The 22807-nt window shown below is 40.9% G+C and overlaps 1 protein-coding gene across 7 annotated transcripts; it reads right to left on the reverse strand.

Moving 5' to 3' along the window:
* Positions 1 to 1563: 1563 nt before the first annotated feature.
* Positions 1564 to 22639, reverse strand: LOC120758005 (uncharacterized protein F13E9.13, mitochondrial-like). 7 transcript variants are annotated; one of them, XM_058422153.1, is made up of 7 exons: positions 22585 to 22614; positions 22334 to 22409; positions 21138 to 21220; positions 14202 to 14382; positions 9363 to 9513; positions 7404 to 7531; positions 1564 to 2517 (listed from the first exon to the last, which is right to left on the reverse strand). In XM_058422153.1, the coding sequence occupies exons 2-7, from the start codon at positions 22404 to 22406 to the stop codon at positions 2327 to 2329; spliced, it is 807 nt and encodes a 268-aa protein (XP_058278136.1). In that variant the 5' UTR covers positions 22407 to 22409; positions 22585 to 22614; the 3' UTR covers positions 1564 to 2326. The 7 variants fall into 7 exon arrangements, with proteins under 7 accessions (XP_058278136.1, XP_058278137.1, XP_039931706.1 ...); XM_058422154.1 differs by having other exon boundaries at positions 22575 to 22600; XM_040075772.1 differs by lacking the exon at positions 22334 to 22409 and having other exon boundaries at positions 22585 to 22639.
* Between the last annotated feature and the right edge of the window lie 168 nt (positions 22640 to 22807).

The raw sequence follows: 22807 nt of genomic DNA on the forward strand, positions 1-22807 counted from the left end.
AGTTTTTAGTATGTGAGTAGAAACCAATTCAAAAAACACACTGGCAAACACAGAATTCTCATACTCACAGTGGTGAATGTGACTTTGAATGTGACAGTTTCTTTGAAAACATCTATCACCACTGAACAATCCTTATCAGTATATCTGTTGTAGTTTTCAGCTGACTAAAGATTTTTACTCTTGTGGCACTAGAGCACCAGTACTCATTGCTTGCACGTCAGCCTTTCAAGCTCACAGGTTTACTGGAAATAACTTCTAAAGCTGGTAACAATTGTATTAGTGAATATCTGTTGGGACAACCTTCACCAAATCTTCTGTGCAATGCTGTATGGAAGCAAAACCAGTCCGAAATGCACAAAGATCAAACCTATATTACTGGTATCTAAGTGAATTTCCCTTTACTTCAATTTAATATTGTGTTTTTTGCAATACAGGCAACATAAAATAACATTCATGACTCAGGCTAAGAATTGTAAGACTAAACCAGATCACTGCTTTACCTGGCAAAGATGCTGTGGCTGCGTGGAATACAAATCCAAAAAGCATCTTCATCATCCTTAAATAATTCTGTGCTGCCTCTACCAACAGCTTGGAGCAAGAGCTGCAGATGCAAGCACTGAGGAAGATGACCTCAATTCTCCCTTCCCCACCCCCTGACTGTGGCTGGGTTAGGTTCCAGCTAGAATCCTTCTCCTGACTCCTGTAAGGCCACAGGGGTGCTCCTGCTGGCACAGGGATGGGGCTGAGACACAACTGTTGGTTCTGAGGGAAGCATCACCACACACAGATTTCAAGTGAACTTTGACAAAGCAGTGCCAGCCACAACAACCAGGCACCTGGAAGGATTTCTATGCATTGGAGCTGTGTCAGTGCACTTAGGAGAAAAAGGGAGAAAAGCCATGGTTGCCACAGGGCCTAAAGAACCCCTTTTCCAGCAGGTCAACACACCAAACAGATTTCGTTGCTTTTGATGGGAGTCATGTGGGAAACAGACCAGTCCAGAAAAAAGAAACCTGAGAAGACAATCTCATACTGTGATGTTCTGGAATCACCATTATGTTAAAAAAACGAAGTATCTGGAAAATCTTTTTGCCTTTGGAAGGAGGATGTATATCTTGTTCAGAGAAGCACGGGCGCTCTGCCAGCTGCCACAAACCCCATGTTTGTATACTTGCTTTGCTAGCCACAATTTAAATTTCATTGGCGTCAGCAGAAGCCTGATGTGTACATGTCAAAGAAAAAACAGAGATCCCAGAGGACAAACTGAGCTCCCACTCCCAAGGAATGAAAACATAGATCCACATTTTGCACAGTCATGACATAACAGGTATTCCTTGTGTTCAAGATTCCTTAGAGCTAAAGGACCAAATTCAAGGGGAATCTCTTACAACGTACACAGTGAGACTGTAATGTCTTTCCTCTACATTTTACATGAAAAATAATAATAAAAAAAATCTCTGTTTACACCTGTGGCTTTGGTAGAAAGGTTTCTATTGTAATTATATCTTGTATTCCAAGAAAGTTCTTTACATCACTATTATTGGAGAGGTACAAAGCTGCAGGTGCTTGCTGAAAAATCATCAACCTTTATTAAAATTTCCAGTTTTTGCAAAAGCATTTTGACTACATTCCAAATCTACTTAAAACATAATTAAATATTTACAATTATTCTCTAATAAGTATTGTAAGTAAATCAATACCCCAATTATCTTAAATTTTTGTGTGGTATTACAAAAAAGTAGCAATTGTATAAATGCACAATTCTAATGAAAAAATAATGATCTTGAACTTTAAAAAAGCCCTTCATTTCGAGAGATGAAAGTGCTGTACGTTCTTTCATTCATTATGTCTTATGGCCCCTGTATGATGTAGGTGCTATTATCATCATTTTACAGATGGGGAAACTGAAAGGCTAATTAACTTGCCCAATTTACAACACTTTTAGCTGTAAACTTAGGGCATGCTATTGTACTTAAAGGCAAAACAGAACTCAGCTCACCTGTGATGAACATTCTCTAAAAATTCTTCAACTCCTTAAGCCTTTAACTTATAGGAGAGAATATCTCACACAAGATTTCGGAGTTGCTTTGCATTGCTGGTAGCTTTGAACACCACAGAAATGTGCTGCCTAGAAGCAAACATCAGAGCACCAGGTTATTGTGAAGTATGTCACCAAGCTTCCCAGCTAGTTAGGGAGAGGATGTGCATTTTAATTTGGTGTTATTTGCCCTTCAGCCATGCATTTGTGCTTTAATTTTTGTGCTTTAATTCAGTAGGACGTACCACACTGCATGTCTACAAACACACAAGGTGTTTGCTGACAAACTCATTCCCTCAGTTTACTTATGTGTTCCATGAATTTCTTGACTCGGTCAGGATCAACAGCATTTGCCCAATATCCTTCTTTCTTGAAATAGGAACCAATTATCAGAGCATCTGCATCCAAGTAATTCCTCACATTCTCCAGAGTCACTCCGGACCCAACCAGCACAGGAATCTTCACAGCATTCTTAACCTCTGAAGAGAACAAAACCAAAATCAGGGTTAATTTCTGTCTTTGAAACTCTCTCTATAAAGACTCTAATTTGCCTAGTTCTTCAACAGAAAAATAAAGGTATTGAGAAATTTGTGATTGTGGTATTTATTACTTCTACTGCAGAATTAAACAGTTTCTCTAGAAAAAACACCTTTGGCTCTAAACAGAAAAAAAAGAATCTTACTTTTTACATCCTGTTGTCTGGAATACTTCCATATATTTGCTTGTATGAAAGAGAGCAGTGATCATACAGGCACCACTGACAGCTCAGCTAGTTTTTCCAGAAAGAAAAGTGGTCTTTTATCAGAATGAGGAATGACAAAGGAATAAAAAGGCCTCTTATTTTTCCTATATACAGTGTTACTTAATCATCTGACCTTTACCTGTTTTCAAGAGGAGAAACAGACAAAAACAAGGCTCAAAACACAGTATTAGCTTTGGGAGGAGGAAACAAAAGCCCAGTTCAAGAATTACTTAAGCATCCTTCCCATCATTTTATGTCAAACTGACCATCCAAGGAGTGACTCATAGGACTGGATGCTTCATCCCTTAGAGGAATGTTGTGAGCCATTATTTCTGACCTTTAAAAACATATAAATTGGCTTAATTAGTGATAAGCTGATGGTAAGGTAGTTATAGCTTGAGGTAACTAGGGAAAACACACATGCAACAAATAAAAGTCTGCTTCAAAACACTGTTTAAATGAAGTTGCATCAGAAGCCTAACTTATTAATTATGCTTCAGGGAAGACTAATTATTTATCACCTTCTACTTTACTGAAGAGAGGGGATCAATTAAAATGCTCTTCAATCTCTTTTTAGGTCACACGCTCTACCATTTTTCCATCTAGGAACAATATCTCCTTCTTAAAAAGATTTTAACACAAAAATAAAACCATTCAACACAGCCCTTTCTGAAAATGTAAAACAAAACATATGGATCATGCATATATGATTAAAATTTTAGTTATTTCTACGCATATTTGATATTCTTAGTTATTCTGCTTACAGCAACAAAATAATTTCTAGTTACCTAAAGCATTATTACTGATATCCTGTTCTAAAAAACCCAGGATTTTCTTTGTATAATATCTATATGCTCTTAGAAATATCCTATCTGCTTTACATCAATACCAGTGCATGATTAAGGTGCATCTGACCACAGACTTGTGACAGCACTTGACTGAATCCCCAGAGGAACCAGGCTCCAAGTCAATATTTGTTCTTACAAGTGCGTAAAGCACGTGAGCAGGGAGTTGTTTCACAATTATTTCACATCAGCAGGAAAAATGAAGAGCCAAATAATTAAACAGAGCATGTTCACATGGGTCTGAGACAACAGCTCAGCCCTGCTGTGCAAAGGGAAAAACCCAGTGAAACCTGAGACTGATCTGAAACCAGAACAACCCAAAGCCTTCCAAAGTGGGAAGGTATCAAGTGCTGCTGTGATCCGTGTGTGACACACAGAGTGCACGCTCATCTCCTGGGCTGGAGGCTTATTCAGAGTGACAGTGTGCAGAATGGCAAAGGGAGTGCTCAGTGTGCACTGAGATGTGTTCCCTCAGTAAGTATGCTACAGATGCTACTTTTAAGTCCTTTCCAAGCACATCAGGGCCTAAAGTTGATACGTAGAAGGTGATTTGTCTATTGGCTGTGCTAATACAAATTCTAACCTGTGAAAGAAAATAAAGCAACAGCACCGAGATGTGCTTTTGTGGGGCAATGTTCAGTCACTATCAAAATATCTCTAAACACAGAGCTCTCCTTCAAATCTCTCAGTTTTCCTGGCATTCTTTTTCTGACTTTTTTTTTTTTTTTTGACACAGTGAGAAAAAAGAGAATTCTGTGATGTTACAGTAACAAGACACAGACATTTACCCAGATTTCTCTGTTCCAGTGGGCTGTAACTAGAGGGCACTGTGCTCTTTCTTGTGGCAGCACAGCCGCACACAGGTCTTTAATAAAACCCAATGAAATCGTGCTTGGTTGCAAAGCACAATGAAAGCATTTGAACTATGGTATGCACAAGTTTCATGAAATAAAGGCCAAGTGCTCCTAGCTTGAAAACAATGGCGAAGAGTGGTGTAAAAATAAGTACCGCTCTGCCAATAACTTGCTCCACTACTCTTCTTTAACAGCTTTCTTGTTGCAGTGATCACTGTACCGTATACAACATTATGTTTATGGTAATGCTCTCCACTCTTAACACATTTTAGGTTTTTAATTCAAAGGACTTTTTCTCTGTCATTAAATTTAGGCCTTCAACAGGAGATGTGAGCGATCAGTACTTTTTCTGAGGGTATCACATAGGCAGCAGCCTCTCTTTCGGCCATCAAAAGATGAGAGGCTGAATCGGTCCTGAGGCCCCATTTATGAACAGTAATTAAGGAGGTGACAGTCACAGCCAGCTGTTGGATTTCACTGTGTACCTGTTTTCCACAGGTTACTCAGCTGAGACACTTTGTTTTGCTCAGAGAGATAACTCAGCAGTCATTATGCAAAGCTTTGGTCACTCAAAATACAAACTGAATACAAAGCAGGTATTTCAGCAGTTACAGCCAAAGAAAAAACCTGGGGGGTTCACACATCCAACCAAAGAACATTCCACAAGGCAGCAAACTGGAACTTCTATAAGATGAAAAGATGGTTTATTAATGAACTGCAATCCTAAGCGTTCTGCTGTAATTCTTGCTCCTTAACAACATGAAGCCTGATTTTTCAAACCTTGTACTCCATCGACCTCTGGTGCCCTGGAGTGCCCAGGCAGCCCTGGAGCAGAGCCTGCCAGCCCAGAGAAGGCAGCGACACAAACTGCAAACAAAACCTGACTGAACACAGATCTCTGCCTCGACGGGGAAACACTTCCCACAGCCCATCACAAATCAATCAATTCTACACAAAGACACAAAGGCAAAACCACTTCTATATTACTGCACAACAAAGCTGAAAAAGAGACATGACAAAAATCTCATCTGTCTCTCAGCTTTGCTTTCAAGAGCTGCTTTGCAGTGTGATAAAAGGTGCCCAATTGTATCACCATAATACGGCACTGCCGGGGCTGCATAAATTCCTGAAATGCAAAATCTCGCTCACATCAACACCAACTTTGTAGACTGTAGATCTGATCTCTTTAAAGAATCTCCTGACATAGATATGCCTAATTTGTCATTTTTCTATACCGTGGAATGCTGATTTTTAAGTTCTTCCCTTAACTGTTTTAAGACATCTTTCTCATGAGAGGGCCTGCTAACATCCAAAATACTGTGATCTAAGTACAATGATCTGAACACTCTTGCTTTCATAACACAAATCCAAACACAGAATTAATGTGTACTTCATTACAGCTGCCAACTCTGATTCAGTTTGTTCTTTGGACCCAGAAAGAGAAAGAGTGACAAAGACACAGACAAGTTTGTTCACATGAAAGAAAAGCAGAAGCTATGGTTCTGTCGGGCTGGGGTCCTGTGACAAAAATGCCTCTGGCCTACAGGACAGGTTTTGCTCTCTGATGCAGAAAATCAATGGAGGTTGCATGTGCAAACACAAAAGCAAAATTTAACCTAGGATTTTGCCCAAAAATATATCAAGTTTTTTTAAAAAATTATTTAATCTGCATTAATAACTGTGGAGACATTAAGTACAAACAGGGATGGATCTCTAGATTAACAAAATTTTGCAGTCTCTAAAGCAGGCACAGCTTCTGGTATCGCCTGTTCCGTGTATCATTTCTAATTTACTGTACCAAAAGACCCAGTTAATTCCAGAGGTTCAGTTCTCACACCAAGCCATTATTTCCTTTTTAACATTGGTGGCCGAGGCATAGCAACTTGTAATCTGTTTTTCAGCAACAGGTTTAGTATGTATAAAACAAGAACCATTTTGACAAGTTCAACATCCACTTTAAATGACCTTAAACATGTGTGACATACATAAAGCCCGGAAAACACGGAATGATTTTATGTTGTTTCAAAAGATACGAAAATACAACAAAAGATATAAATAAAACCTGTGGAAGTCCAGGTTATCTCTGGCAGGTAAACCACGTTTTTCATGCTGATCTGCTAACTTAAGTTGAATAGAATACAGTGCACTGGAACTTCAAAACATGCCAAGTTACAGCATGTCATGTAAAGTAAAACCTGAAAAAATACACATTCTCTTTTATGGAGTGACACATTCAAATTCAAGCCATGGATCTAAGTTACAATTAGTGATGAAAATTAAATGTCCCCACGATAGAACTTTAATGCTAGCATGGGAGCAATACCGTTTCATGAACAAAGCCCAAACTTATGCCAATATAAAAATATCAAGTAGCATAGCACTTTTGCAAAGGTCAGAACTCATAGGTCAAATGAGTCTCCCTTGACAAAAAGTCCACACATTTGCTATTTAAAAATTATTTTGATGTTAATATCTTCCTGTCTACCAAAGAACTTGTATTCTTTCTGAAAATCTTCCAAGCAGTACTTTCCCTGGTATAAATGCTTGGAATGTTGCCTTATCAAAACGCCCCTTTTCTCGCAGGAATTCCATTTTCATTGTGAAAGATAAAAACACACCAAACTCTTCAGTGGAAAGATTTATGGCTAGCTAGTTGGTTTAATATGGCTAGTTTTAGTGTAGCTGGTTTTCTAGGGCTATAAAGTGGCTTTTTCTTCTATTAAGGCTTTTTACAAATGAAACAGCATTTTCTTTCAGCCTCAGCATCATTCGGTGTAATAAAAGCTTGCGATAATTGTCATTTTTGCCCTGCCAGACTTGCATACGAACATAGCCCAGCCCATCTAGGTAACACCTCAAATACGTTCGCTCTGATGAGGTGAACCCACAGCGAGTTTCTCGTCTCCCGTCCCCGCGGCTCTCACCTCGCAGCTGCCGGGGCTCCGCGGGCTGGCCGGTGGCCGTGCCGGTCAGCACCACGCCGTCGGCCCCGAAGAGCTGGGCAGCGGCCGCGGTCTGGGCCACGCTGACGTCGGCCGTCAGGGCGTGGGCGCTGCGGGGACACGGCCGTCACACACGTGGCACCCACGGCCCGCCCCCCCGCCTCCCGCTGCCAGAACCCCCAGGGGCCAGCTTTGCACTGGCAGCTGACACTGCCAGCCGGGTTAAAAAGAGTTAAAAACCGACCTTTCCCCCCAGAGTGCCCCAACTGATCCGTTATGGCTCTGGTTATTGCTCAGGGGGCTCCCGGCTCTAGAGAGCAGTGCTAAGTTTGAGCCACCAAGAGTCAATTGAGACAGCTGCTTACATGTCAAGCACCTGTATTTCAGAAGTGCTGAGCACACAGAGCTCTCTGACTTCAAGTGGGAATTGTGGATGTGCTCTCATTCATAAATCAGATCCTGTTGCCTACAACCTCCAGAAGTCCGACCAACAGAAAGTATAGTTAATGCCTCTGATATAACCACAGGAATCATCTTACACAACAATTACAAACATCAATTACACCTGCATCCCAGCTGTTCAACAGCAGGCTTTGATGTATGGGTGACACACTTTGTCTGAAATGTATCGCAATAGCAGCTATTAATTTATGTGGTCCCAAACCTGGAAAGAATTCCAGCCGTTGCTGGTTGAACATCCCACGCCGTTGTTTCTGTATTTAGATAGAAAACAACAGCTATGGCAAACATGTTGCACTGCTGAGTGGCGATGGCACAAGAACAGTTTCTCCTCATTTAAAGAACAGGAGCATAGCAGCTCTCAGTGGCAGCTGCATTTTTCTATATTAGAAAGCTCAACCAACAAGTCCTTCAGCAATTCCTTCTGAGCTTATGTTTCTGCCTGAAACGAAAACTTCTTTGCCTTTCTTAAAGGCCAACTCTTTGAAAAATGGGAAGCATAATCCAAATATCAATTCATCAACTGTCAAGACTAAAAATAAAAATTATATGATGCAATTTCATTTCAGAAAGTCTAATGCAATGTATTTGCATTTATATATATATACATATTTATATATATACATAAAAAAATCATCAGAAAGAAACTGCTCTGAAAGGACTGAAAAGCTTCATCTGACCACCACATTGCATTGTTTCCTTTCCCTTTTGAAATTTATTGCCTGCTTATTACATATTTAAGATCTTCCAAACCTGATTATTGTCATGATTGCTCACATACTACACACAAACATTTTAATTAGGTTATTTAGCATGTATAATACATAGCACTTGAGCAGTTTGTCTGGGGGAAAAACCCCAAAAAACAACAAATCCAAAGAGTGACATCTAAATAGCTGAAAGTACCACGTGACAGGTAAGATAAAGTATAAACAGAAATGAAACTGGATTTATCTGTCATAAGTTCCTTCTGTTTGATAATCATAGAACATAACCCTTACATAGACAGCACTGATTTAAGTAGCAGGAATCAGTATTACTGGCAGGAAAGAGAAGAAAGAGAAGAGCTTTTTAAAATGCCAAAATATCATCACTTGGATGCTTTTATATGGCACCTGCCTTCATAACTAAAAAATAACCTTGGATACCTAACTTTCAGAAACAAAACTTCTTTAAACATAACAGACATATACACATGCATATAAAGTCTCAATACCAGATGCAAGGCTTTTAGAGCTGGCATACTGAAAACCCAAAGGTTAAACAACTACAAACTTTGCAGATAAAGCAACTTGCAGCTGCAAATTTATTTTTAAATGTATCCCCTTACAGCACTGCAAGACCGTGCTTAAATAACAAACTTTTCCCTATATGATTAACTTCCCTGGAAGAAAATTGACATTAAAAAAAAAATCAGAAAATTAAGAAAAATATAAGATCATGATTGCATTCATATTTACATAAAATCTTGCTAGTATTTACCTATGTTTCTTTTTAATATCAGCAAAAATCTGAATGTTGTCTGCTCCAATGTATTTTCTGTATCGCAGCAGGTCACCCGCACAGGCATTTATAATCCCTTCATCAGCCACATGAGAAAACACAAACCCTTCAGCCCGGATAAAATCAAGACCTGAAAACAGTCAAAAACAACATTTTAGCTAAAACTGAGAACTGGAAAACAAAAACACTAAAGCCAAACAAAAATCCACCTTACTGCCTTTCCTATTTGATCCCAACACTAATTATTTCAAGTGCTCTAGGACTAAGCAACATCACTTTTCCACATATCTCCCATTCTTTATTTTTGCCCCAATTCTCTCTGACTTCTTCCCATCTCACTGCTTTCAGCTCCCATCTCTCCCACTGACCCCAGCACTTTTTCCCCCAGCCCCTGGTCGCCTTGGTCCCCTTCTCTCCCTCAGCCCTTTGGTTTGTTCCAGTGTGGCTCAGAACAGGCAGCTGCACTTGTCTCCTGCCATGATGTGCCAGACAGAGGAGTAGGTGGCTCAAAACACTGCTCCATTATTCCAATGGTGTGTTTTCTCTCCTAAAAGGGTCATTAGCTCACGTTTCTTCCCTCTTTCCAGAAACTTTCACTGTATTACTGCTTTTCTGACATCTATTCCCCAGTTAAATATGCCTGAAGTTGGCCATCAAGTCAAAAGCATCAAGACTACGAACACAGAGGAATAGCACTGTCAACTTTGGGAAATAAGGCAAGAAAACACAGCCTGAAACATGTTATATGCAACCCATGTGACTCCATCTGAATGCAGCGTGTGTTTCCTACACAGCACCACATCAACAAATTGCTTCTAGAGCTGTGCCAAAGGCTTAGGAAGAGTTAAACATTTGCCATTCTACTCCAGCCATCAATTCTGTCATGCCCTAGCAACATGGGTTCCACCATATTCATTAATTTTTCTCACTAGGAACGTTTTGTGGGATGGATACTGAAAAGGAATATGAATGTTAATTACTTCACATGGGCCAAACTCAACATTCAGGGGCCCCCTCCACAGCCTTGGAATATCTCTGTTGTAAGACTGAAGCCTTGGACCACAGAGCAATAAGCCCACAGCTCTGAGGCACAAGATTTAATTCTGATTCCCTTATTGCACTCCTCACTTCTCTCCTTCCTTTCATAGCCTTGGACCTGTCACTTAAAACCTGCCTCTTTTACACATCTGTGTAAAAGCTCTGCACTCATCTTGTGCAGTTTTGCTGTTTTTCCAGTTTGCTTTAGAGGTGTCTTCCAAGCCCTTCTGAAGCTCTGCTAACTGCTCCAGCTTTGGAGTCAGACGCACATTTAATTAGAACTGACATCATACGAAGGAAAGCAATGCATGTGGAAGCAGTCATCAAGAATGCAATCCTACCCACCAGAGAACTGATTAGGCAACAGAGGCAAATACCTTAGCACATTCCAACTATAAACATAGATGATCTTGAAAATTTATTTACCAAACGACACGGTGTCTGTTTATTTTAAAATTTCAGTTTCGTTCCAAAAGCCCTGAAGTTGCAGAAACAGAAGCTTACGCCTGATAGAGAAGAGCCTGCATTGCTTAGCAACACAGACTCCAGCTAACAAGAAACATCACAGATGGATGCCAAATCAAATGCAAGCTGTCCTGTGCCTTGAGATTAGCGGGTGCAAAGCATGGGGTATTCTCAGGATCCAAAGACAAGAGTGTGCCACAAGTACCACTGCAGGTGCTTGGAGACACTGGTGAGAAACACAGCGCAAATAACTAAAGTGAGATTTCTACATCTAGGAACAAAAGCTATAGCTTCTGATTACATCACCCAAGCTTACAGTACAATTCAGAGTTATATAAGAATAATTATTTCTCTGCTCTTAAGACTATGATCATAAGCCTAGAGACACGAGACACTTTCACAGCAATCAAGGTTTAACTCAGGACAGGGCCTATTCACTAAGTAATTTCATTAACTTCATATTGAAGTCACTGCTTACACATTGCTTGTTGATGCTTGGTTTGTGTTTCCTTAGTGCAGTAATGCAAGACTTTCTGCTAAACATTGGATTGTACTTAGTTTAGTAAGGCTGCACTCTTAATCTGGGTTTTTGGAGGCCAGGAAAATACAATTTTTAAACAAGTATAATAGGTGCAGGCACCATATCATTACCCTTCTGTTTTATGAAGCCATAATCAGATTCTGCTAATGAATTCATTTTTATGCTCATAAAATTGTGAGAATGATCCTACTGCTTACTTCCACATTTGGCAAGTTGAAAAGTAATAGCTGTTGAATAGTTAATAGGCAGTCCCATTTCTGACTTATAGGGGAACAACACATTTTGTAATTTCACTGGAAAACAAGAATAGGGAATATCCAATGAAAACTAATACATAGAACACTTAGAGGAGCATCGATTTTGTCTGCTGTTGAGGCACAGTGTGTCTGTGCTGCAAAAATACTTCTCAGGACGCTGTCTTGCAGCAGCTCCTCCTGTGCTCAGCATGGGCTGCAGGCACAGGAGCAGGGTCTCCAGCGGCACTCCCTGCCTTTCACAGCACCTGTGGGTGCTCCCTGCTGCAGTTCTCAGCTGAGCTGCCTCCCCTCACCACTGTATTAATATGGTGGCAGTTAAAAAGGACAGCAAAAACCACAGCATGCAACTCTGCCTAATTCTGTCTTACCCTAAACAGTATCGTGGATGATAGCAAGTGAATTCCCACTCTCCTGGTGCAGGAGGGCAAGGAATGGGCTCAGACAGCAAAGCTGTGTTTACAAAAGACATGAAGAGATCTGGGATATCTCCTGACATGAAGCCTCATTTATCAGCTATCAACTGTGTCATCATCATTGATTCAGAACTGGAATTTCAGTAACTTGATTCTTAAAGGAAAAAGGGCAGCTTCAGGTAGAGATGACAGTTGGACTAGATGACTAAAGTCCCTTCCAACTGAACCATTTTTTCCTAAATTTATAAGATAAGATTAGATTTAATAATTAAGCCCTGATTCATGATGAGTGACCCAGGCTCACCCAGGCACAGGACCCTACAGTCCTTGCTCAAGCTATTTGAGCACCTAGTCACACTGCAGACCTGTGGATTTCCCCCCACCCTTTACAAATTAAAATCATTACCTTCTCCTAGACACCAGTTATAAATTCCCTTTCTCTTAAGAGTGATTCTTTTAACTTCTCTTAAGAAGTTATTCACCAAAGACAGATTTCCACAGGGAAAATTAAATTACTGTACAGTAGAAGATGCTACATACAGTTTTTAGCTGAAACACCTTCAGCAAGTTGTTTTTGTAGTGAGAGCATACAGGATTTGCTTTGTTAATAGCTACCTGTCAAAACTGTATTGACATTAAAGTCACTACTAAGTCGCTACAGAAAAACTATTTAAATATTTGCTACCTACAAAGCAGTACCCACTTTACTAGGGTTTTGCTTAAAGAGAATTTCTCTTTGCTGCCCTGTTCAGTGAACTTGAGACAATCGTTTTTAGAGAAGTGCAATGAAATGCATTAAACACTGGCCCTTCCTGGTTGCTGTTCTACAGTTACAGAGGAAATAGTGCAGAACAGTAGCAGAGCTGAGCAAAACCCAAGCCCTCCAGGAATGCTCCCCTTCATTAATAATTGCAGAGGAGAGCAATCCATTGTTCCCAGACTATATCCCTTATTTAATGATGATATTTGCTCCTCAAAGGATTGCTTTTAAAAATAGGGTACGTGCTATTTTTCCAAATACCTAGGTACCTCAAGTGGCCCACATGCAGCAACCTCTAAAATCTAAAACTGGATTCAGTTACCATTTTTATTTGAGGTTTTCATACAGGTTCCGATGCAGCAATAGAAATTAGGTTTTCGCAATTTGTCAAGTGGCTAGACACTTTGAAAATGGCAACATCTGATTTTAAAGCTCACAAAACAAATCTTGGTTGAAAAGACATCTATTAACAAGAATTTAAAGCTTTTAGAACATATTCTCAATAATTAAAACTGTCACTGCAGATAGGTTAACCTAAACGATTTTAACTAAGTATGGCTTCCAGTTAACACAGCCTGGTTCTGTAAAATATGTACATATAAAAATGTGCAGCCTTACCATAATGACAGTCAATTTGGGCAAAAACATACATTAACCCTCAATTTACAAATTTGGGAAGCACAGGCTTTCCATATTAAGCCAGCCTTCATCTTTACATCATGGAGGGGTACATATGAAAAACTAAAATTGCTTCAGCAAACAGTAGGAGCAGGAAGCTTAGCAAGTCTAGGATTCATGCAAAAAAAGGTAGATTAATTTATACTTAATTCCCCCAAACACAGTTTAATTTTAAGTACTTTGTCTGTCTGTACACTCAATTTTTGTCATTATATAAAATGCTTCATTCTACTCATTCATTAAAAAAAGACAACAAAAACTTAGTTTTAATGGGTAACAGTAGCAGCATCAACATATAAATAGGTGCTGAAACAGGATGCTTCAGCACCCTGGGTTAAATTGACCCTCACATATAACTGAAGTAAATAAGACTTACAACAAAGGCAGCTTTTAGACACAAGCAGATTTAAACTATTCATTACATTTAGACAAGTTTCACCTAGAAAGCTGTGGTGGCAGCAGTGGGATTTTTAGCAGCCTCCAACTGAAGCAGCGCACAAGTAGCATCCATTCTAATAATCAAGCTGGCATCTTTCTCAGAATCTAATTGCTTCTGTTTCAGGGTACAGTGAGCTTTCCACGGAATCTATGCCAGCACGAGGCGCAGTTTGCACAGAGCAAATGCCACAGCAGCAGCAGGAATAACTGAGGAGCCCTTTGCTTTACCTGCAGCCAGGGCAATGGCTATTGCCTGCTGGTTGGCAGCACACAGCACCTGGACACCCAGCGGGACGCGGGGACAGCTGTGTCTCACGGCAGCAGCGAGCACTGCCATGGCTGCGGTGACCTCCGGGCCCGGGCACACCGTGTACGGCACGTCGTGCATGTTCTCCACCATCAGGCCATCCTGGGGAAGGAATTATAAATACATCATTGCACCCTACAGACACGGCTAGTTTACCACTATATATTGTGTATTAAGACACACAAAGGTAAAGGTTTTCCTTCAAGGGAAGGATTACCTACAGCAACTTGTGCTGATGCATTTGGTGCACACAACCACTTATAAAAGTGCTTTCATCGACAGCATGGTATTTGCAGTGAAATCATGAAGAGAAATAAATGTGATTTTAATTATACATTCATCAATTTGGGTTCCTTTGATCCATCCTAAAATGTGAACTGTAGTCAAATGAGTTAAATCTTACACCTCATTAAAAATAGTGTAAAGTCAAACTTCAGTTATCCAAGGGGAATACAGGATATTGAGTATTATTTGGATAACAGAGGACTCTGAGATAATCAGGGCAATTTTCAATTCAATTAATGTCAGAAAATAAGTGTTACTTTGGATAAATAAAGGAATTTTTTGTTTGACTATTATTGTGCCAAATGCCATAATATGAACTACTGATACTTCTCCCATTCAGTATTCAGAATTATTGGAAGGAAGATATTGCTATTTATTGTCTATTATATCTCTCCATCCACATGGACACACTCTTAGCAAAGAATGGAGTGATGATAAAATACTCTGCTGATACAATTTGTACATTACCCGATGACACACACTTTTCCAATCATTGCATAGGCTATACCAAAATGTTTGCAACAACTGCAGATAATATATAATTTTGTCAAGGATTAATAACGAGTAAAAGCAGAGCCTTGAAACATATTCCATGCCTGGTATTTTGCATTAGCAGTGAGAAGATGAAAAGATATTTCTCACCAGCTTAATTCTAAAAATGCAAAAAGTTTAATGGACAAACTAATTGTATATATAGCAAATAAATTTTGCTCTCTCTGGAGTTTTATCATGCATCTTAATCCTTTAAAGTGAGAGTTTTACCTTTCACAGATATTGTAACTGAACAAGAATAGAAGGAACATTTTTTGGGAAAAAACCCACAATTAGAGATTAAACATAGCAACTTAGTTATTAATAACATAGAGAATCAGGAAGGGGAAACAAAAAAAGTTTTCTTTTAAAAAAATCTTTTATGCATAACACTTCTGTAATCTTTGTTGTAGTGAGGAAGCCCTTCTGGCAGCAAAAGATAAGACAGTATATAAAACAGTGTCATCATTTAATGGCTGAATTACAGTCTAAGGCACAAGCATCATAAATGAACACCCAACACGGAGGGTGTGGTAAAGTGAGAAGAAAACAATCCAGTGGAGCAACATGGTCAGTCCAGGCACACCTGCAAACATTCAAAGCACCAGGGCACAGCTGCCTTTCCCAAATTTTACTCACAGCTGAGTATTTAAATACACAAAACACATGCTACCTAAAAAGCAAAGGGACATGACCTGTTAATGGAACAGGTGACCTGATATGATGACACTCCACACATCAGACCTTCGCACTGTGTGGTGCCATTCACCAACACATTTGACTACATAATTCCAGCCCAGGAAAACCTGAATTAGACAAAGGAACACCAGGCATAGCAACCAACCAAAAACATCTGCACTTGACTTTGTTTGTGTGTCTAATTCAATATGTAACACCCACACTTCTGTACCTGTGATGGGAGGTAGTTACATGACAATAGATAACACCCTGTCCTAAGAAAACCACACACAAAAAAAAAAAAAAAAAAAAATCACAATTTTTAGTCATTTTTTCTGGAATGAGGTTAGGACTATTCCAACAAACCTGAAATGACCAAATGGTCTTGGTATCTGAGGCACAGCCACTGAATCCTTTGTGGTACCAACAGAAAGAGAAACCCTGTTGCCTCTTGTCCTCTCTACACGTAAATAGATTAAGTCAGTCTAAGCCAGAAAGCAAAGTTGGTCAGTAGTTGCACGTGGCAAAAGGACTAATGTAGAACTATAATACTTTAACAAAACAAATTAAAAAAAAAAAAAAGCAAAGAACCATCAAAATCAGGTAATTCCTTGAGGTCAAAAAGACTGGAAGTTTTCAGCTCAAAAATGCTCTACTTGGCAGACTTCAACAAAATCTGAGTGCCAAGGAAACTCCAAGCTTATGAGAAGAGCCAGGAACCAGGTTCTGCAAAACTGAATCCACAGGCTTCCAGGCAGTCAAAGATCAATCCCAACAGGAAGAAAGGCAACTGGGAATGGGACTTCAAAATGCTCAGCTCCTAAAGAGCTCTGCTAGAAGCCAAAAAAAGCAAGAGAATGGGCTGGCAGAACTCCACAGTGAAACTGAGCTTTTCACATCTTGCTACTACTTTGACAGTTCTGGATTTGCATAAAGCAAATTATTCCATTAGCTACATTAATGAATTAATTAATTTAATAAGTTATAAAAAACCCTAGCCATACTACATATAAAAAGTCTCATTGAATTTTAACTTAAAATGCAGGCATATGGGAGGATTGCAAAGTTCTCTCTCCACCTTTAAATTTACTATATTCACTTTTCAGCAACTGCCTCTTCCTATGGCCTCAAGGTCCAGCTACAGTGAATATTTTTGGTAGAACTTTAATAATGTGTTATTCTTTTGGTACCATCCAACTGTTCTTTTGCACATTATGCTTTGTTTAATTAAAAAGAGAACAACATATGTTCTGTAATACAGAAAGCTGAATTACAGATGCATTAAGTCAAAGCTTTCTTTCATATTTTATATAAAAATATAACACCACAGATTTGTGTTTACTGAATTGGTATGTATATGAAACAAACTTCAATACTATCAGACAGCTAATTAAAATGGGGGAAAGAAAACAGTTATGCTAAATTAAAGTTCTTGGAACTTAAGCTTATGGTTTAGAAGCCTATGGAAACAGCTTCTGCATTATATCCTACAAAGCAGGATTTACGTAGATAGTATGAGATAAAACTGTTGCAAATACCTTCTGTGTTCCTTTTCCATTGAATATTAAGATAATTCAAGTGTTGCTTATATGTAATAGCCTTATTATAAGTAATTTTCAAACAATATATTTCCTTTTTACTTTGAATGACTTCTGAAGTGCTACACATGTGAAGTGCCCTTTGTATCACAGCTAGCTACTGAAAAACAGGTCATTTAAATAGCTCTCTAACTATATGAAAAATAATTGCCCTAGCTGTATTCCACTTACAGAAACAACCTCTTAAAACACTTCAGCTGCACGCATATTACAGCAGAAAAGCCTCAAAACAGAAACACTATAAACCACAACTGATGTAACAATTGCACAAGTTTAAATTCAGTATATACCTAATGTAACTTTTTCCCAGGGCAACTTTAACCCCAGAAAAAGGCTTTACCTGCAAACACATACACCCCAGGACAAAACTCTCTAGCTCATCACCTCCACTCCTTCCTCTAAAAAGGGAGCAGGGCTTACACCGTCCCTGTTTTTATACAGGCTTGGGTGGGAACTTAGACAATGCCAGCAATTACCCCCACACTCCTCATGTGCCCCTTATAAAGGAAATCAGGTGTCTGCAGAACATTTAATTGCTTGTTTGTAACCACAGCTCTTAGCAATTGCTTTAAAAACTCACCTCCAGAGCAGGAGATCACTGCCTTAACAGAATCAAGTTGCTATCTCCTGTTCTCCTGTACGTGCCATAGGAGGTAGCTGTGGGCAGTCTGGCTGCTATTCTATTTTCCTGTAATACAGCTGAGATTTGAAATGTTAACCTCTGTAATTCAAGTGAAAGCTACCTACATGTTTCTATGCAGAAATACTACTTTATTCTGTCTCCACTGTTATTAAATTCTAAGCATGGTGGATTCCAGTTATCACTGTAGCTGTAAGAGCAATAGGCTTAACACTCCTTTATTTTTTAAAAACATCAATGTAGAACATATACTAGTAACTGCTTTTAATGTCAACTACTGCAGTAGCTACAGCTAGGAACAGTAACTAACAGTCAAGTGGGAACTTGTCCTCTATTTTCTAGCTACAAAACAAATGTCAGCTAGGGTGAATGGAATGAATAAAAGTTAACCTGAGTATATGTATTTTGACTCTTTCTTAAAGAAAAGCAGGTACAAATTGGAGGGATTATAATGCCTCATAGCCTGCTGTTTATAAAATCTTGTCTAGGGAATTTCATTGTTTAGCAACACACAAGTACAAAGCATATACATTTTGAGCACAGATGGCTTCCTAGCTGAGCACTCACTTGTTTTCATTACTGTGCTCTAATATCACAAATCTTTCATATTTATTATGTGAAGCTGTGAATGTGCCAGACAAGTCACCTTACTCTGAATATACCAGGATTTACTTCCAAGTGCAACACAGATGGGGTGAGCAAGACCATATACTTTATTTTTAAATGTTAACACCAATTTGAACAATTTGAGACAATATGGAAAGATCTAAATATCAGCAAATGGTTATGTATTTTCTTAAGGGCTACTGTGGGCAGCATTTGGAAACACTGTCAGTTAAAAAAAACATAGGAAAAAACCCCTTTTTCTAGCTCTTCTTCCACAAGAAAAACTGACAGCTTGACAGTTCCTTTGGAATACTGAACAAGAAACCCAAATATATTCTCATTCCAGAACAGTTTGGCAGTGGTTACCTCTGTGTCAAAGCTGGGAAGCTCCTGAAGAATCTATCATGAAAACACCCCTTTCTTTTAAAGTAGCACAAAACACTGAAGAGTTGAATTGCAGAAAGTGTTAAGCAACCCTGTTGATATCTATGTAGGCTCTCCTGATTATCTCTGAGACTTATCTCCTTAATAAAGGATGTGTTTATTATACTGCTCAAACACTCTTCTGTTCTGTTCTCTAACACTGTACAGACCTTTAGAAGGAAGACTGGTGTGGAAATATACTGATGTTACTGTGACTTCTATAAGAAAACGGGTTAATTATAACTCTATAACTCCCTGGATTTGTCCAAATGTGTAGAGAAATGACTGCATTCACCTCGTGTCTACATGACAGGTAGGTTTAAAGATATATTCAAGTTCAGAGACTGCAATGCACTTGTGCAGAAAAGGTAAACCAGTTCGAACTGGAATTGCAGAATTCAGTACAACTGTTGAAAAGACAAAGTATAAAAGCCAAATTAAAACTTTGTGTTAGTACTGATTTTAGAAGTTTTAAAGTTTATCTGAAAGCTGCTCCAGCTTTGTGCACGCCAGCAGCGGAACTAACTGCTTCCCTACCTTCCTTCACCTTCAGGAATATTTGGTGTCTTCCTCCTGCTGTTGAAGGTTTCAATGTGCAACTATTATGTAAGGAAATGTGCAAACAGGCACTGCGATGTGGAGCAGTATGAGTTCTAGATTACTTGTGCAAGCACTTCCTCTGGCACAGGAAGGCAGAGATTAGTGTTTGCCACTCTTCTGATAGCGATCGAATCACATCATACCTCATGGTGAAACTGCAACAACAAAATACAAAAGCACAGTACAGAATACAGTGATTACACACCTGTTCTTTCAGGAGGAATGAAAAGGAAGAAAACTTCCTTGTTCTGTTCAACGAGCAGCCAGGGACTATTCTAACTGGGAGGGCATGTCACACATGTTCATCTGGTTCACAGATACTAAAGCCCACCAGGCTAGCATCATTTTACCGCAGTGCTGTTTATCCCTTCAATGATTCTATCCTCAGCGTTCTTTCCTAATTCAGCCTTTCCAGTGCTCTGCCCATAACCGACCTTGTGTGACTTGTCTTGCATTTTGACCTTGGTCTTCTATTCTTTAAACTAAGCTCTTGTATTCAATTTTGTTCTGTCTGTAAAGTATCATTCTAATTTATAGATTAAAAATGATTAAACCAGGTTGTTAATAAAGTTTTTCTGAAAACAGCAGCTTGGAGGAGTGACAGCTGGTTCACTGAAGACATTTTCAAACCTTGGACATTAGTACCACCAGAAAATGTTCATAATGCTGTGGGCAGGTCAAAGAAAAAGCACATCAACACCCCAAGACAAGACGTAATGAAATGTTTAAAACATATCTGACCTTTCAAAAGGACATACACCCTGTTAAAATCTACTGACTTATGAAGATTACTACACCACTTTAGGTCCAATAGCAATTCTGACAGCAGTCTCTTCTTGCCTCTGGCTGAGACTGGCCTTTTGGGCCTTCTCTTCTGGATGTGCAAAGCAGGTATGTTTGCTGCCGGAGGCCTGGAGAGAGTCTTAGCGAGGGCAGAAATGGGCCTGAGCCTTTATTTCTTTAGATCTTGAGTTATCTGTGTTGTTTTGTTACAAACACAGCTATGGGGTGATCCTGCACCCTCCAGGTTCCTGAGGTATGCATGCAGTGTATCAGCTGTGCACATGGCATTCCTCCACGACCTCAGGAAACCAGAGGCTTGTACAGAGCTAAAAATACAGTTGCTTGTCAGACTGGATTGATGAAGCATTCTACAGCCAGAGACCTTGAATGCCAGCAACAGCCCACGTTTCAGGCAACTTTTTTTTTAGCTCCTTAAATTGACTTGCTTCATCTAACTCAAACAACCTGAATTGTACAATTTGAATCTAACATTTTTCAACTGTTTTGGGTGCAGGTGATCCTTATCTTAGGGTTTTTTGGTAATCTATAAGGCCTACTTCCTATGTCAAAATAAAAGACATGGATTTAAGCATCTCCCTAATCAATGAGCTTCAAGATGCTTTTGATGAATTATAGGCTCAATTTAAAATTCTGGCTTTGCAGAAGTGGTTTTTTGTAATGACCATCATGGGAAGAAAGAAACCAAAACTTACAACTCCAGCATCCTTGTAAGCTTCTGCCTCTCGACAAGCTTGATCAATGATCTGGGTCAATGGAAGAGAATTTCTTGGTGTCCCTGCAAAAATAATACTGCTTACCCCAGGGCATGCACAAACTAAACCCATGGACAGTAACAGCTTTGGGTAGGACATCCATCCGGACTGCACACTGAAACAAGGACATACAGGGCAAACTTGCTCAAAGGCTGCCCTCTCTCCCTGTGACATGCCTTAGTGACGTCTCTTTCCTTATCAGAACTTGGCAGAGCTGCTGTAACCATTCAGCTCCTAAATCCAGTTCACAAACTTGAGGAATGTCTGCTATAATCCACTGTTGCACTAGGTCTGCTCTTAGCTTGCCATTCGTGTAGTTATAATGTATCCTGCATTAGTAATGCTCCAGAGAGTACAACCTATGGGCAAGACTGACCTCCAGGTCAGCATAGAACACCTGTGCTAAACAACAGTGAGTTTAAACCCAGTTAAAGCTATCCTTAATCTGCAAGGTTGATTGTATCTGATCTTCATGGCAGAAATACACACACAGAGATTTTGCTGGAGTCTAATGGATTTCCTTTAAGATCAAAGTCTCTTCTAGTATTTGGGCTCCTAAGGTGAGGCAGTGGGAGTCTGAAATGGGGACTGTGCTGAGCCCCGTGTCAGCTCTGTTAGCTGCCCTGATTCCACGGCACAGGGTGAGCTGGCCATACCGCCTGGGGACTGCTTCTGGGAAAACGTGGGGCACCCTGAGCTCCGGGCATCGGGCCGTCCTCATCAGCTCTGCCTACCCTGAGCCCCTGGAAAGGTGGACGAGGAGGCCAGGCCGGAACAGATCCTGCCTGTTGTTTGAGCTTTCCTGTGCCTCTGAGGGCATGAGAGAGCTCTATCCAACCGCCATCCTCTCCTAAAGCCCCTCTGTGCAACTTGCTTCTTGAAACAAGAGCTCACCAAACCCAAATCCTTGTTTTTTCAGCCCAGGTTCCTATGTGGAACCGTTTCCCGCCTTTTTTACCTCTAAAACGGGGAGCGCCCAAACTTCCGGCGCTTGATGAGGGGCCCGTAGTTGCAGTGAAGGGAAGTGAAGCCTTCCAGGGAGATGGCAGCCGGGCTAAGGGCTGACGCCGGCGACCCAGACCCGCTCCTGGTCCCGGTCCGGGTCCCGCCGGCCGTGCCGCCCACCCGCCGCTTACCTGGCAGCGCTCCCACGTGCACCATCCCGACCACCGCCGCCCTGAGCCGCCCGAAGAGCCCGGGCCGCTGCATGGCCTGCGGGGAAGGGAGCAGGGCGTGAGCAGAGCCGGGCCGGGCGCCTCTCGCCGCGGACCGGGACAGGGACCGGTCCGGGGAGGGATCCTCAGCGGCGCGGCGCGGCTCGGCTCGGCTCGGCTCGGCTCGGCTCGGCTCGGCTCGGCTCGGCTCGGCTCGGCTCACCCCGGCTCACCCCAGCTCGGTCCCACGTGCCACGGGCGCTCCCGCCGCTTCCGCGTCTAGGCCCCGCCCCGGCCCCGCCCCTCGGGCCCCGCCCAGCGCGGGATTCCAAAGGCCCCGCCCCCGGGCCCGCCCCCCGCCGCGCGCGGGACTCCGCGCCTCTCCCGCGCCCCGCCGGCCCCGCCCCGGCCCGCGCGCGGGGCCACGTGCGCGGTGGGGAGGCGGCCCCCGCGCCG

Source organism: Hirundo rustica, chromosome 11 (genome assembly GCF_015227805.2).
Source record: "Hirundo rustica isolate bHirRus1 chromosome 11, bHirRus1.pri.v3, whole genome shotgun sequence".
Lineage (NCBI taxonomy): Eukaryota > Metazoa > Chordata > Aves > Passeriformes > Hirundinidae > Hirundo > Hirundo rustica.